We start from the raw sequence: 13836 nt of genomic DNA, 5'->3' as shown, positions 1-13836 counted from the left end.
GGCGGAGGTTGCAGTGAGCTGAGACCACGGCATTGCACTCCAGCCTGGGCGACAGAACGAGAACCCGTCTCCAAAAAACAAACAAACAAACACCAAAAAACCTCTCTTTGCTTAGAAGATGTGACATCTGAAATGCTGCAGCCATTCTGCTACCACAAGGAAGTGTCTAGACCCACCATGCCCAGGAGGCCAGCTAACACAGGATGAAGGGAACAAAACACAGCCCTTGATAATATTTGGTCTGCAGTATCTAGCTTTGACTGGAGCCATACCTCAGGCCTGGAATTTTCAGTTTTAGAGAATAGGTGGAAAGAATAAATCCCACCTCCCCCTCTTTTGCTGTTGTTTAAACCAACTGAAGACTGATTTTCTGCCAACCATAAATCAAAGATTTCTAACAAAAATAACATTAAATAGGAAAAAATTTATCTACTATCTACATGTGGGCACAATTCCTTCAGGATTATGTATGCATTGTATGCATATTTAAAACCACTTTACATATTTTATCCTTCCCTTAAGCCTATCTATAAACCATAAGCATTTTTTTATGCCTTAAAAAATTTTCATGACCATACTTTCTCATGGCCGCACAACATTCCACTGTTTGAAGGGTGAGAAGTAGAATATTTTGGTTGATATATGTTTATGTATATATATGTGTATATAAATATATACATAAATGTTGTGATAAATATGTGAAAAAATCTTACTTTTACTGACCATTTTCAAATATTTCCTGATTGAAAGTCCTAAGAGCTAAATTAGTGGATTAAAAAGCATATGAATATTTTTGAGACTTGAAACACAATTGATAAGCTGTCTTCTAGGAAGCTGGAGCAGTGCAGAATTACAATAGTCTTGTATTGGAGTAGTTGACTGTTGTACTTCATCCTCACAGACACTGAGTCTTATTATTCAAAAGGTGAAAAATCGTATCTCATTTTAATGTGAATGGATTTAATCACTATTGAGATTTGGCATTTTGTAATGCTTATTGGTCATATTTTTTTCCTTTGTAATTGCACGTTTATGTTCTGTCTCTTTAGCCACTGAGATCTTTGGTGTTATCTTCTAGATGATCTGGACTCTACGTACTAAAGGTATTGACCTCTTGTTGCCCTATTGTTAACAAATATATCTTCTGGTATTTTGTTTACATTTAGGATAATTTTGATGTATGGAAATATTTAAATGTTTTCCTCTGAAACGTTTTCTATTGCTAGTAAGTTTAGAAAATCTTTTTACATCTAAAGATCATATATTCATCAAATTTATTTGTAGTTTTTTTCTGTACTTTAAGTTCTGGGGTACATGTGCACAACGTGCAGGTTTGACACACAGGTATACATGTGCCATGTTGGTTTGCTGCACCCATCAACTCATCATTCACATTAGGTATTTCTCCTAATGCTATGCATCCCCTAGCCCCCCACCACCCAACAGGCCCCAGTGTGTGATGTTCCCCACGGTGTCCAAGTGATCTCATTGTTCAATTCCCACCTATGAGTGAGAACATGCGGTGTTTGGTTTTCTGTTCCTGTGTTAGTTTGCTGTTAATGATGGTTTCCTGCTTCATCCATGTCCCTGCAACGGACATGAACTCATCCTTTTTTATGGCTGCATAGTATTCCATGGTGTATATGTGCCATGTTTTCTTAATCCAGTCTATCATTGATGGACATTTGGGTTGGTTCCAAGTCTTTGCTATTGTGAATAGTGCTGCAATAAACATATGTGTGCATGTTTCTTTATAGTAGCATGATTTATAATCCTTTGGATATATACCCAGTAATGGGATTGCTGGGTCAAATGGTATTTCTAGTTCTACATCCTTGAGGAATCTCCACACAGTCTTCCACAATGGTTGAACCAATTTACACTCCCAACAGTGTAAAAGCATTCCTATTTCTCCACATCCTATCCAGCACCTGTTGTTTCCTGACTTTTTAATGATCACCATTCTAACTGGTGTGAGATGGTATCTCATTGTGGTTTTGATTTGCATTTCTCTGATGACCAATGATGATGAGCATTTTTTCATGTGTCTGTTGGCTGCATAGATGTCTTCTTTTGAAAAGTGTCTGTTCATATGCTTTGCCCACTTTTTGATGGGGTTGTTTTCTTGTAAATTTGTTTGAGTTCTTTGTAGATTCTGGATATTAGCCCTTTGTCAGATGGGTAGATTGCAAAAATTTTCTCCCATTCTGTAGGTTGCCTGTTCACTCTGATGGTAGTTTCTTTTGCTGTGCAGAAGCTCTTTAGTTTAATTAGATCCCATTTGTCTATTTTGGCTTTTGTTGCTATTGCTTTTGGTGTTTTAGTCAGGAAGTCCTTGCCCATGCCTATGTCCTGAATGGTATTGCCTAGGTTTTCTATGGCTTTAGGTCTAACATTTAAGTCTTTAATCCATCTTGAATTAATTTTTGTACAAGGTGTACGGAAGGGATCCAGTTTCAGCTTTCTACATATGGCTAGCCAGTTTTCCCAGCACCATTTATTAAAGAGGGAATCCTTTCCCCATTGCTTGTTTTTGTCAGGTTTGTCAAAGATCAAATGGTTGTAGATGTGTGGTGTTATTTCGGAGGCCTCTGTTCTGTTCCATTGGTCTATATATCTGTTTTGGTACCAGTACCATGCTGTTTTGGTTACTGTAGCCTCATGGTATAGTTTGAAGTCAGGTAGCGTGATGCTTCCAGCTTTGTTCTTTTTGCTTAGGATTGTCTTGGCAATGCAGGCTTTTTGGTTCCATATGAACTTTAGTTTTTTCCAATTCTGTGAAGAAAGTCATTGGTAGTTTGATGGGGATGGCATTGAATCTATAAATTACTTTGGGCAGTATGGCCATTTTCACGATATTGATTCTTCCCATCCATGACCATGGAATATTTTTCCATTTGTTTGTGTTCTCTTTTATCTCGTTGAGCAGTGGTTTGTAGTTCTCCTTGAAGAAGTCTTTCACATCCCTTTTAAGTTGGATTCCTGGGTATTTTATTCTGTTTGTAGCAATTGTGAATGGGAGTTCACTCATGATTTGGCTCTTCGTTTGTCTCTTAATGCTGTATAGGAATGCTTGTGATTTTTGCACATTGATTTTGTATCCTGATACTTTGTTGAAGTTGCTTATTAGCTTAAGGAGATTTGGGGCTGAGACGATGGGGTTTTCTAAATATACAATCATGTTGTCTGCAAACAGGGACAATTTGACTTCCTCATTTTCTAACTGAATACCCTTTATTTCTTTCTCTTGCCTGACTGCCCTGGCCAGAACTTCCAACACTATGTTGAATGGGAGTGGAGAAAGAGGGCATCCTTGTCTTGTGCCAGTTTTCAAAGGGAATGCTTCCAGTTTTTGCACATTCAGTATGATATTGGCTGTGGGTTTGTCATAAATAGCTATTATTTTGAAATATGTTCCATCAATACCTAGTTTATTGAGAGTTTTTTTTAGCAGGAAGGGCTATTGAATTTTGTCAAAGGCCTTTTCTGCATCTATTGAGATAATCATGTGGTTTTTGTCACTGGTTCTGTTTATGTGATGGATTATGTTTATTGCTTTGCATATGCTGAACCAGCCTTGCATCCCAGGGTTGAAGCCCACTTGTTCATGTTGGATAAGCTTTTTGATGTGCTGCTGGATTTGGTTTGACAGTATTTTATCGAGGATTTTCACATTGATGTTCATTAGGGATACTGGCCTAAAATTCTTTTTTTGTTGTGTCTCTGCCAGGCTTTGGTATCAGGATGATGTTGGCCTCATAAAATGAGTTGGGGGGGGTTCCTCTTTTTCTATTGATTGGAATAGTGTCAGAAGGAATGGTAGCAGCTCCTCTTTGTACCTCTGGTAGAATTTGGCTGTGAATCCTTCTGGTACTGGACTTTTTTTGGTTGGTAGGCTATTAATTATTGCCTCAATTTCAGAGCCTGTTATTGATCTATTCAGAGATTCAACTTCTTCCTGGTTTAGTCATGAGAGAGTGTATGTGTCCAGGAATTTATCCATTTCTTCTAGATTTTCTAGTTTATTTGCATAAAGGTATTGTCTGATGGTAGTTTGTATTTCTATGGGATTGGTGGTGATATCCCCTTTATCATTTTTTATTGCATCTACTTGATTCTTCTCTCTTTTCTTCATTAGTCTTGCTAGCCGTCTACCAGTTTTGTTGATCTTTTCAAAAAACCAGCTCCTGGATTCACTGATTTTTTGAAGGGTTTTTGTGTCTCTATCTCTTTCAATTATGCTCTTAGTTATTTCTTGCCTTCTGCTAGCTTTTGAATGTGTTTGCTCTTGCTTCTCTAGTTTTTAATTGTGATGTTAGGCTGTCGATTTTAGATTGTTCCTGCTTTCCTTTGTGGGCATTTAGTGCTATAAATTTCCCTCTACACACTGCTTTAAATGTGTCTCAGAGATTCTGGTATGTTGCGTCTTTGTTCTCATTGGTTTCAAAGAACATCTTTATTTCTGCCTTCATTTCGTTATGTACCCAGTAGTCATTCAGGAGCAGGTTGTTGAGTTTCCATGTAGTTGTGCGGTTTTGAATGAGTTTCTTAATCCTGAGTTCTAGTTTGATTGCACTGTGGTCTGAGAGACAGTTTGTTGTGATTTCTGTTCTTTTACATTTGCTGAGGAGTGCTTTACTTCCAATTATGTGGTCAATTTTAGAGTAAGTGTGATGTGGTGCTGAGAAGAATGTATATTCTGTTGATTTGGGGTGGAGAGTTCTGTAGATGTCTATTAGGTCTGCTTATTGCAGATCTGAGTTCAGGTCCTGGATATCCTTGTTAACCTTCTGTCTCGTTGATCTAATATTGACAGTGGGGTGTTAAAGTCTCCCATTATTATTGTGTGGGAGTCTAAGTCTCTTTGCAGGTCTCTAAGGACTTGCTTTATGAATCTGGGTGCTCCTGTATTGGGTGCATGTGTATTTAGGATTCTTAGCTCTTCTTGTTGAATTGATCCCTTTACCATTATATAATGGCTTATTTTGTCTCTCTTTTAATCTTTGTTGGTTTAAAGTCTGCTTTATGAGAGACTAGGATTGCAACCCCTGATTTTTTTTGCTTTCCATTTTCTTGGTAGATCTTCCTCCATCCCTTTATTTTGAGCCTCTATGTGTCTCTGCATGTGAGATGGGTCTCCTGAATTCAGCACACTGATGGGTCCTGACTCTTTACCCAATTTGCCAGTCTGTGTCTTTTAATTGGGGCATTCAGCCCATTTACATTTAAGGTTAATATTGTTATATGTGAATTTGATCCTGTCATTATGATGTTCGCTGCTTATTCTGCCCGTTAATTAAGGCAGTTTCTTCATAGCATCGACAGTCTTTACAATTTGGCTTGTTTTTGCTGGGGCTGGTACCAGTTGTTCCTTTCCATGTTTAGTGCTTGTTTCAGGAGCTCTTGTAAGGCAGGCCTGGTGGTGACAAAATCTCTCAGCATTTGCTTGTCTATAAAGGATTTTATTTCTCCTTCACTTATGAAGCTTAGTTTGGCTGGATATGAAATTCTGAGTTGAAAATTCTTTTCTTTAAGAATGTTGAATATTGGCCTCCATTCTTTTCTGGCTTGTAGGGTTTCTGCCAAGAGATGCGCTGTTAGTCTGATGGTCTTCCCTTTGTGGGTAACTCGGCCTTTCTCTCTGGCTGCCCTTAACACTTTTTCCTTCGTTTCAACCTTGGTGAATCTGACAATTATGTGTCTTGGGGTTGCTCTTCTCAAGGAGTGTCTTTGTGGTGTTCTCTGTATTTCCTGAATTTGAATGTTGGCCTGCCTTGCTAGGTTGGGGAAGTTCTCCTGGATAATATCCTGCAGAGTGTTTTCCAACTTGGTTCCATTCTCCCTGTCACTTTCAGATACACCAATCAAACATAGATTTGGTCTTTTCACATAATCCCATATTTCTTGGACGCTTTGTTCGTTTCTTTTTACTTTTTTCTCTAACCTTGTCTTCTCTATTTCATTAATTTGATCTTCAATCACTGATACCCTTTCTTCCACTTGATCGAATCGGTGATTGAAGCTTGTGCATGCATCACAAAGTTCCCGTGCCAGGGTTTTCAGCTCCATCAGGTCATTTAAGATCTTCTCTACACTGTTTATTCTAGTTAGCCATTCATCTAACCTTTTTTCAAGGTTTTTAGCTTCCTTGTGATGGGTTACAACATTATCTTTTAGCTCAGAGAAGTTTGTTATTACCGACCTTCTGAAGCCTACTTCTGTCAACTCATCAGTCATTCTCTGTCCAGCTTTGTTCCGTTGCTGGCGAGGAGCTGTGATCCTCTGGAGGGGAAGAGACGCTCTGATTTTTAGAATTTTCAGCTTTTCTGCTGGTTTCTCCCCATCTTTGTGGTTTTATCTACCTTTGGTCTTTGATGTTGGTGACCTACAGATGGGGTTTTGGTGTAGATGACCTTTTTGTTGATGTTGATGCTATTCCTTTCTGTCTGTTTGTTTTCCTTCTAACAGTCAAGTCCCTCAGCTGCAGGTCTGTTGGAGTTCCACTCCAGACCTTGTTTGCCTGGGTATCACCAGAGGAGGCTGAAGAACAGCAAATATTGCTGCTTGATCCTTCCTCTGGAAGCTTCGTCCCAGAGAGGCAACACCCTATATGAGGTGTCTGTTGGCCCCCACTGGTAGGTGTCTCCCAGTTAGGCTACATGGGGGTCAGGGACCCATTTAAGAAGGCAGTCTGTCCGTTCTCAGAGCTCAAACGTTGTGCTGGGAGAACCACTGCTCTCTTAAGAGTTGTCAGACAGGGACATTTAAGTCTGCAGAAGTTTCTGCTGCCTTTTGTTCAGCTATGCCCTGCCCACAGAGGTGGAGTCTAGATGCATTAGGCCTTGTTGAGCTGTGGTGGGCTCTGCCCAGTTTGAGCTTCCTGACCGCTTTGTTTACCTATTCAAGCCTCAGCAATGGTGGACGCCCTTCCCATAGCCAGGCTGCCACCTTGCAGATCGATCCCAGACTGCTGCGCTAGCAGTGAGGAAGGCTCCTTGGGCATTGGACCCATTGAGCCAGGCATGGTAGAGAATCACTTTGTCTGCTGGTTGCTAAGACCTTGGGAAAAGTGCAGTATTTGGACAGGGGGTGTCCCGTTCTTCCAGACAGTCTGTCACGGCTTCCCTTGGCTAGGAAAGGGAAATCCCCCGACCCCTTGTGCTTCCTGGGTGAGGCAGTGCCCTGCCCTGCTTCAGCTCGCCCTCTGTGGGCTGCACCCACTGTCCAGCCAATCCCAATGAGATGAACCAGGTACCTCAGTTGGAAATGCAGAAGTCACTTGTCTTCTGTGTCGATCATGCTGGGAGCTGCAGACCAGAGCTGTTCCTATTCGGCCATCTTGGCAACTCCCTTTTTAACATTTTTTTTTGAGATGGAGTCTCACTCTGTCACCCAGGCTGGAGTGCAGTGGTGCAATCTTGGCTCCCTGCAACCTCTACCTCCTGGACTCAAGCAATTCGCCTGCCTCAGTCTCCCAAGTAGCTGAGATCACAGGTGCACACCTGGATAATTTTTGTATTTTTAGTAAAGACAGGGTTTCGCCATGATGGCCAGGCTGATCTTGAACTCCTAACCTCAGGTGATCTGCTGCCTTGGCCTCCCAAAGTGCTGGGATTACAGGCATGAGCCACCATGACTGGCCTTTAATTTTTTTTAATTTGAAATTTATTATAGTATATGGTTTAAAGTAAGACTTTAACGTTTATTGTCCCCCCAAATAGCTAACAAGTATTCCATTACTATTTATTGAATAATCTCCACTTGTCTGATGGATTTATAATGCCTCTTTTCTGACATATTACATTTTTATTGCTATCGGGGCTATTTCTAGGCCTCATGTGCTATTCTTGAATCTGGCTGTTCTTGAGCCATTAAAACTCACACTAAATTATTACATCACTAATATGATTCCATCAATAAGCCCAAAACTAACTTAGTAAGTACTGATATTTTACAGAAAATGTGTTTCTATCTACAATCATTCATTTAATCATTCATTCAGATCCTTTACAACTTTGAATAGTTTTTATGTTTTCTTTGATAGTTCCTATTATCTTTTTGTTAAGGGTATTCCTAGACATTTTATTTATTTATTTTTTGAGATGGAGTCTTGCTCTGTCACCCAGTCGAGTGCAGTGGTGTGATTTTCACTCACTGCAACCTCCGTCTCCTGGGTTCAAGTGATTCTCATGCCTCAGCCTCCCGAGTAGCTGAGACTACAGGTGTGTGACACCATGCCTGGCTAATTTTTGTATTTTCAGTAGTGACGGGGTTTCATCATGTTGGCCAGGCTGGTCTTGACTCCTGACCTCAGGTGATCCGCCCACTTCAGCCTCCCAAGGTGCTTGGATTATAGGCATGAGCCACCGCCCCCGGCCAACATTTTATTTTGATTGTTGCTGCTGGAAAATTTTAGAATTCTTAATGCCTTCCATTTGGTCTTCACCAGAAACTGGAAAATCCCGAATCACTGATTTAAACAGATGAGGTGAAAAGAACTAGAAGAACCACTGTGAACAGATAAGGTATCTTGAACCTTGGAAGTTGCTCTATGTGGTGGCTAAAATAGTTCTCTGGAAATATCTGTCTGTCTCTCTGAGACCATATAGTTTCCAGGCTCAGCATTTAGTTTCCTCAACATTTAAAATTAGATATTAAAAAAATCTGTTACATAATAGAAACATTTTTAATCATTCAAAACATTTTTGTGATAGAATTACCCAGAAAAAGACAGCACTGGCACAGAGGGTTATCCGTATACATTTTCCCCAGGCAGTAAAGGGAATGCGTTCTTCTTCCTAATTACAAAAACAAAAAAGTTTAGTCAATCAAGGGATTACTGTAATAAAATTATTTTTCTCCTGACTGGCCAATAAATCTTAGACTTAATTTTAAAAAATTAGTTTGCAAGCATAGTCTCCTTACTCATAATTGCAATTTTTTGTTAACAATTTCAAAGTCACACATCATAAAACACGTGCAGTATTCATTTTAATAAGTTTTTGGAAAATGCAAGCATGAATAAACTGTTTATCGGCCATGACCCAAGCTCAGGAATCTGGGTGTCTGATGGTGCCAAGCTGCAAAGCTATAGTTCTGGGCTTGTCTTAGGTTTTAGAAATCACTGTGATGATAGCAGAGCCCAGGCAGGACAAAAAGTTTCCTAGATGTCTGCAAATACTAGGTATCCACTATATGTTTCTTTGTTGGGCTTTATATATTAACTTTGAATAAATTTCTAAAGGATTTCCATTTTATAGTTCATAAAAATATATTTAAATTCTTAAGAGTAGAAATCAACCCTCTACATGATTTACCTGTATTGTAAGAGCAGCCTAATAACAGCTGCAAATACTTACAGAGTATTTAACTCTGTGCCAGGCACTATTCTAAGTAGCTTCTATACATTAACTCAATCCTTAGCTGCAATCATGAGGAAACAACTGTATTATTTCCATTTTATAGATGAGGTAACTGAGGCACCAGGAAGTTAGCTAATTTGTCCAAGATCATCCAACTAGTAAGTTGCCGTGTTCAGACATGAACTCTGGCATCAGAGACCACCATCCCACTATAGGCCTCTCTAAACAAAGGGAGGGTATGTGGGCAACAAAAGTGAAACGAGGAATCACCATAAACAAAAAGGAAGCTTCACTTGCAATGTTTTAACAAGCAACATTTCAAGGGAATTTAACTTATAAGCTGGCAATTTTAACTATAAAATTGGCAGGTTTAAATGACCAAATTGTCTTTTTTTCAGTATGTTTCCCATGTTGCTGGTATTATAAGATTTTTTAGTGCTCAACGACTTCATAAACATCTAATTTTGTTTAAGTTTCAGCTTTCATTTCTGAATATACAATCTTTCAACAACATATGCTTTGACCCTGTCCTCTCTAGTAAACAGCAGGAACTATTCATAATGGGGATTATTTGAAGCTTTTACATTGTGAAAGACAGATGTCACTTTCTACTGGTAATTGAACCTCGTTTTTTCCCATTTGTAAAAGGAAGAGGTTGAACTGTTCCCTCTGGTTCCTTTTAGTGCCAACATTTTGTAAATCTGTGATTCAATTTATAAAACCTATAGTTGGGAACATTTTCAGACATTCTTGGTAAAAGCATTTTCTTTCCAGGAGCTATTCGTATTCAGAACCTACTGTTCTTATGCTGATGACTGCAAGTACAATCAGCTCAAAGTTTTCTGTGTTGATGGAAAGATGCAAGAATGCAGATGATTTAAAAATCATCTTTCAGGGACTTTGGAATATTTATACAGACAGAATATAGTTTTTTATTTTTGGAGCAGTGGTAGCAAGCAGCAAATCTACCTTTCCAATGACATAAAATACCTAGCACAGTACCTAACAGAGTTGGACCTCAAAAAATACTTTCCTTCTTCCTGCATCCTTTCTCCAACTTTAGGATAAAGGCCACACCACTTTCTGCACATCCCGACCAGAGAGTGGGGCAGTGACTGAGGCTTACTGCAAGATAAAGGGGCAGCTGGTCTAGGAAGAATAAGGAGCAGGAATAATGAAAGTATATGTGAAAAATTGAGAATCAACTATAACAACCAGTGCCTCTTTCCTTATATCTCTATGTCACAGTAAAAATTATTTTTTTTGTATTTTTACTGTTTTTATGAAAGAAGGGACCCCATTTATCTCCTGTGTCTACTGTTCTAAGCAATGCTTCTTCACTTTGGCTGCACATCAGAATCACCAAAGGAGCTTTAAAAAACCCCTGTGCTCAGAATACCCCCAGGTTACTAAGTACCAGAGTATGTAGTGATGGAACTCAGGTATGAATATTTTTTAAGCTCCCCCAAGTGATTCTAATGTGCGGCCAAGGAGGAGAACCACAGCAGTAAGTAGATTAAACTGCACCTAAATACGACCCTGCTTACCTGAGTAATCTCATTTATCACTACGTGAGTACATCGTGCTTCATATTCTGGTCGGGCTTGTTCTTCCTGCTGTAACTCAACAGTATCCCATTCATACTCAAGTTCTGCCTGGCGTCGCTTCCAAAACTCCAAAAACAAGGTAACTAACAGAGAGACAGAACAGCTTGTGTGGATTTTCAATGATGACTGATGTTTCAGAAATCTGTACTGAATAATATTAATTATCCATTGTACTGGCCTGTTTTCACACTGCTATAAAGAACTACCTGGACTGGGTAATTTATAAAGGAAAGAGGTTTAATTGACTCACAGTTCTGCATGGCTGGGGAGGCCTCAGGAAACTTAAAATCATGGTGTAAGGCGAAGGGAAAGCAAAACATGTCTTACATGGCAATAGGAGAGAGAGAGCAAGGAGGAAAGTGCCACAGCTTTAAATCATCAGATCTCATGAGAACTCACTCACTATCATGAGAACAGGATGGGGGAAATACACCCCCATGATCCAATCACCTCCCACCAGGCCCCTCCCCTGACACCTGGGGATTATAGTTCGACATGAGATTTGGGTGGGGACACAGAGCCAAACCATATCATCCATAATACTTTTGTATATGGCAAATCAAATCTAAATTATAGGAGATACTACTATTTAAAAGGGAAAAACATGATTTTAAAGAAAATGTTGGTAATTTACAACATTATGAAACAGACTATACATTCTGGGAATGGCAATGTGATGGTCAGAAGATATGTGAGTATGTCTGACACTGAAGCGTATGTTCCAGCACCTTATTGCCAACTAAAACACAAATAATAATCACAGTTCCAAAGGAGCTCATGGTCTACCCTTCATCTGCTTTTCCACGCACCCTCATTCTTGTACTCTCCTTTCCTTCCTAAGGGCCTACAGGAGAAGAGGAATACTTTAGGATGTCCCAAATAAATTAATATTCATTCATACGGAAAACTGGTATTTTTCTCAATCTTATATAAAGTATGACTAAAATAATTTTTTAGGAATCATTTTTCAGAATTTTTAACTTTAAATACTAAATAAAAACATTAAATGTTAATTGAAAAAATGCAGTTTCAGGGTAAATACCCTATGCCCTTCTTCTAATCAGACTGCGAACCCTAAGTCCTTCCTATAAAGAAATTCTGTAATCACCACTCTTCTATTTACAAACATTCTTTCAGTGTCTACTATCAGCTGGGAATAAAGAGAAAACAAGACACAGTCCCTGCTTCAAGGAGCTCCTAGGCATATGGGAATTATACTGTCCTTGAAGTGACAGGTATAGTTGATTATTAAGAGGGCTATGATAAAGGTAAGCACAGGTTGCTCTGGGCACACAGAACCAGAACATTTAACTGGGTGTTTCAGGGAAGGCCATCCCAGAGGAGGGGACCACTGTGATGAGTCTTGAGATGCCTCGGAGCTGATCAGGTGAAGGTGGTGGTGGGTGGAACACTAAGGCCACCTGCTCCCAGGGAGCTGCACATGCAAAGGCACGGAGGCCAGAGGGCCAGGTACTTTCCCCAAACTGCAAATAATCTGGTAGTAAGCGAAAGGTGTGATGGAGGTGGGGCAGCCAGGTAAGAGCTCTGCAGGGGCACATCACAAAGGGTTTTCTGTGCTTTGAAAGGAGTTTAGAGAGTTTAACGTACAGATAGAGGAGACTTTGAAGGTATTCTAGAGTGAGACTAGGGGCAGGGAGACCTGCTGGCAGGTACATGATGCAGCAGGATCCTTGAGGGACGTTGAGCAGGCAGACGGATGGACGCAGGTATGACAGATGGATGTAGATATGACAGAAGGATGCTAGACAGGTTTCTGGCTCAGGCAATATCCTAACTTCTAGTGGCATGCCTTGGAAATAGGAAGTGTGTTAAGAAGGTCAAGTGTGCAAGAGGAGACAACTGGTTTGGTTATGATCAGATGAAATGTATGTGGACTACTCAAGAAGAAATGTCCAGTAGAGAGGCAAAAGTCTACAACGTAGGAGGAAGATCCGGATTGAGCTGGATTTTCATTGTTTTAAGTGGCAATTGGGGCCATGAGAGAATAAGATCATTAAATGAGGTGCAGGGTAGTAATCACACTCTGGCCGCACGTAAGAAGGACCAGGGAGCTTTTACAAAATACTGAGCCCAGGTACCACCCTGTAAATTATGATTTTTGGTCTGGAATGGGGCCTGAGCATAGTTGTTTTGTTTTTGTTGTGTTGTGTTTTTAAGGTTTAATACGCAGTCAGGGTGGTGGAGACTCACTGAAGTAGAGAGTGAAGAGAGCCAGAATGAAATCCTGCAGACCCTGCAGCAGGCAGCCTGAAATGCAGGAGGCAGTCTTGGGATGCACCTGTAAGGAGCAAGAATCCAGCACTTCCCAGTGGCAAAGACAACTGAACATGTTTAAAAGCACTCACTTCCTAGCAGTGTTTTGACTACTACTTTTCCAGTAAGTTAGAGTAGAAATAACCTGGATGTTGGAATCAGGATCAAATTGTTGAGTGTTTTATATAGAGGGTGATGGCTACTGAGAAACAACCCAGACATTTGTGCTTCTGTACCTGCCCAAGGGGAAATGAAATGAGTATTGGCTTCTTTGTCAATGGGATGGAAATCTAGAGGGCACCATGTCCTTTTGTGGACTGACATGTGACTGGCTGGTCTTGCTGCCCAGCTGAGCCATGCTGGTCTCAGGTGGCAGATACTCCCCAAAGAGACCCTGTTGGGAGGAATCAGCCACTCATGAGCCAACCCTCCCTAGGCTGCATATGAAGCAGCATAACATACACCACCCACTTACCAAAGCCCCCTAAGGTTCTGCATCTCCTTGATAAACTCCCATACATCTCCATCAACAGAGGACCCTACATTTTAATCTACCAAGAATCCTAGTGCCAGTATTGCATATGCCCCTGAAG

General features: G+C 40.2%; 1 protein-coding gene across 5 annotated transcripts in view; it reads right to left on the bottom strand.

Annotated features, from left to right (window-relative positions):
• The window catches only part of ANO6 (anoctamin 6), a 212106-nt gene that overhangs the window by 33000 nt on the left and 165270 nt on the right, over positions 1-13836 (bottom strand). For all 5 annotated transcript variants that reach the window (XM_058426498.1, XM_058426500.1, XM_032173773.2 and 2 more), the window contains 2 exons: positions 10910-11052; positions 8721-8798 (listed from right to left, as the gene is read on the bottom strand). In XM_058426498.1, the coding sequence (XP_058282481.1) occupies positions 8721-8798; positions 10910-11052 (221 nt within the window). The remainder of the gene's footprint in view (positions 1-8720; positions 8799-10909; positions 11053-13836) is intronic.

Source organism: Hylobates moloch, unplaced genomic scaffold, assembly GCF_009828535.3.
Source record: "Hylobates moloch isolate HMO894 unplaced genomic scaffold, HMol_V3 SCAFFOLD_13, whole genome shotgun sequence".
Lineage (NCBI taxonomy): Eukaryota > Metazoa > Chordata > Mammalia > Primates > Hylobatidae > Hylobates > Hylobates moloch.
The sequence above is the reverse complement of the archived record's forward strand: the minus strand, read 5'-3'. Positions and strand labels throughout refer to the sequence as shown.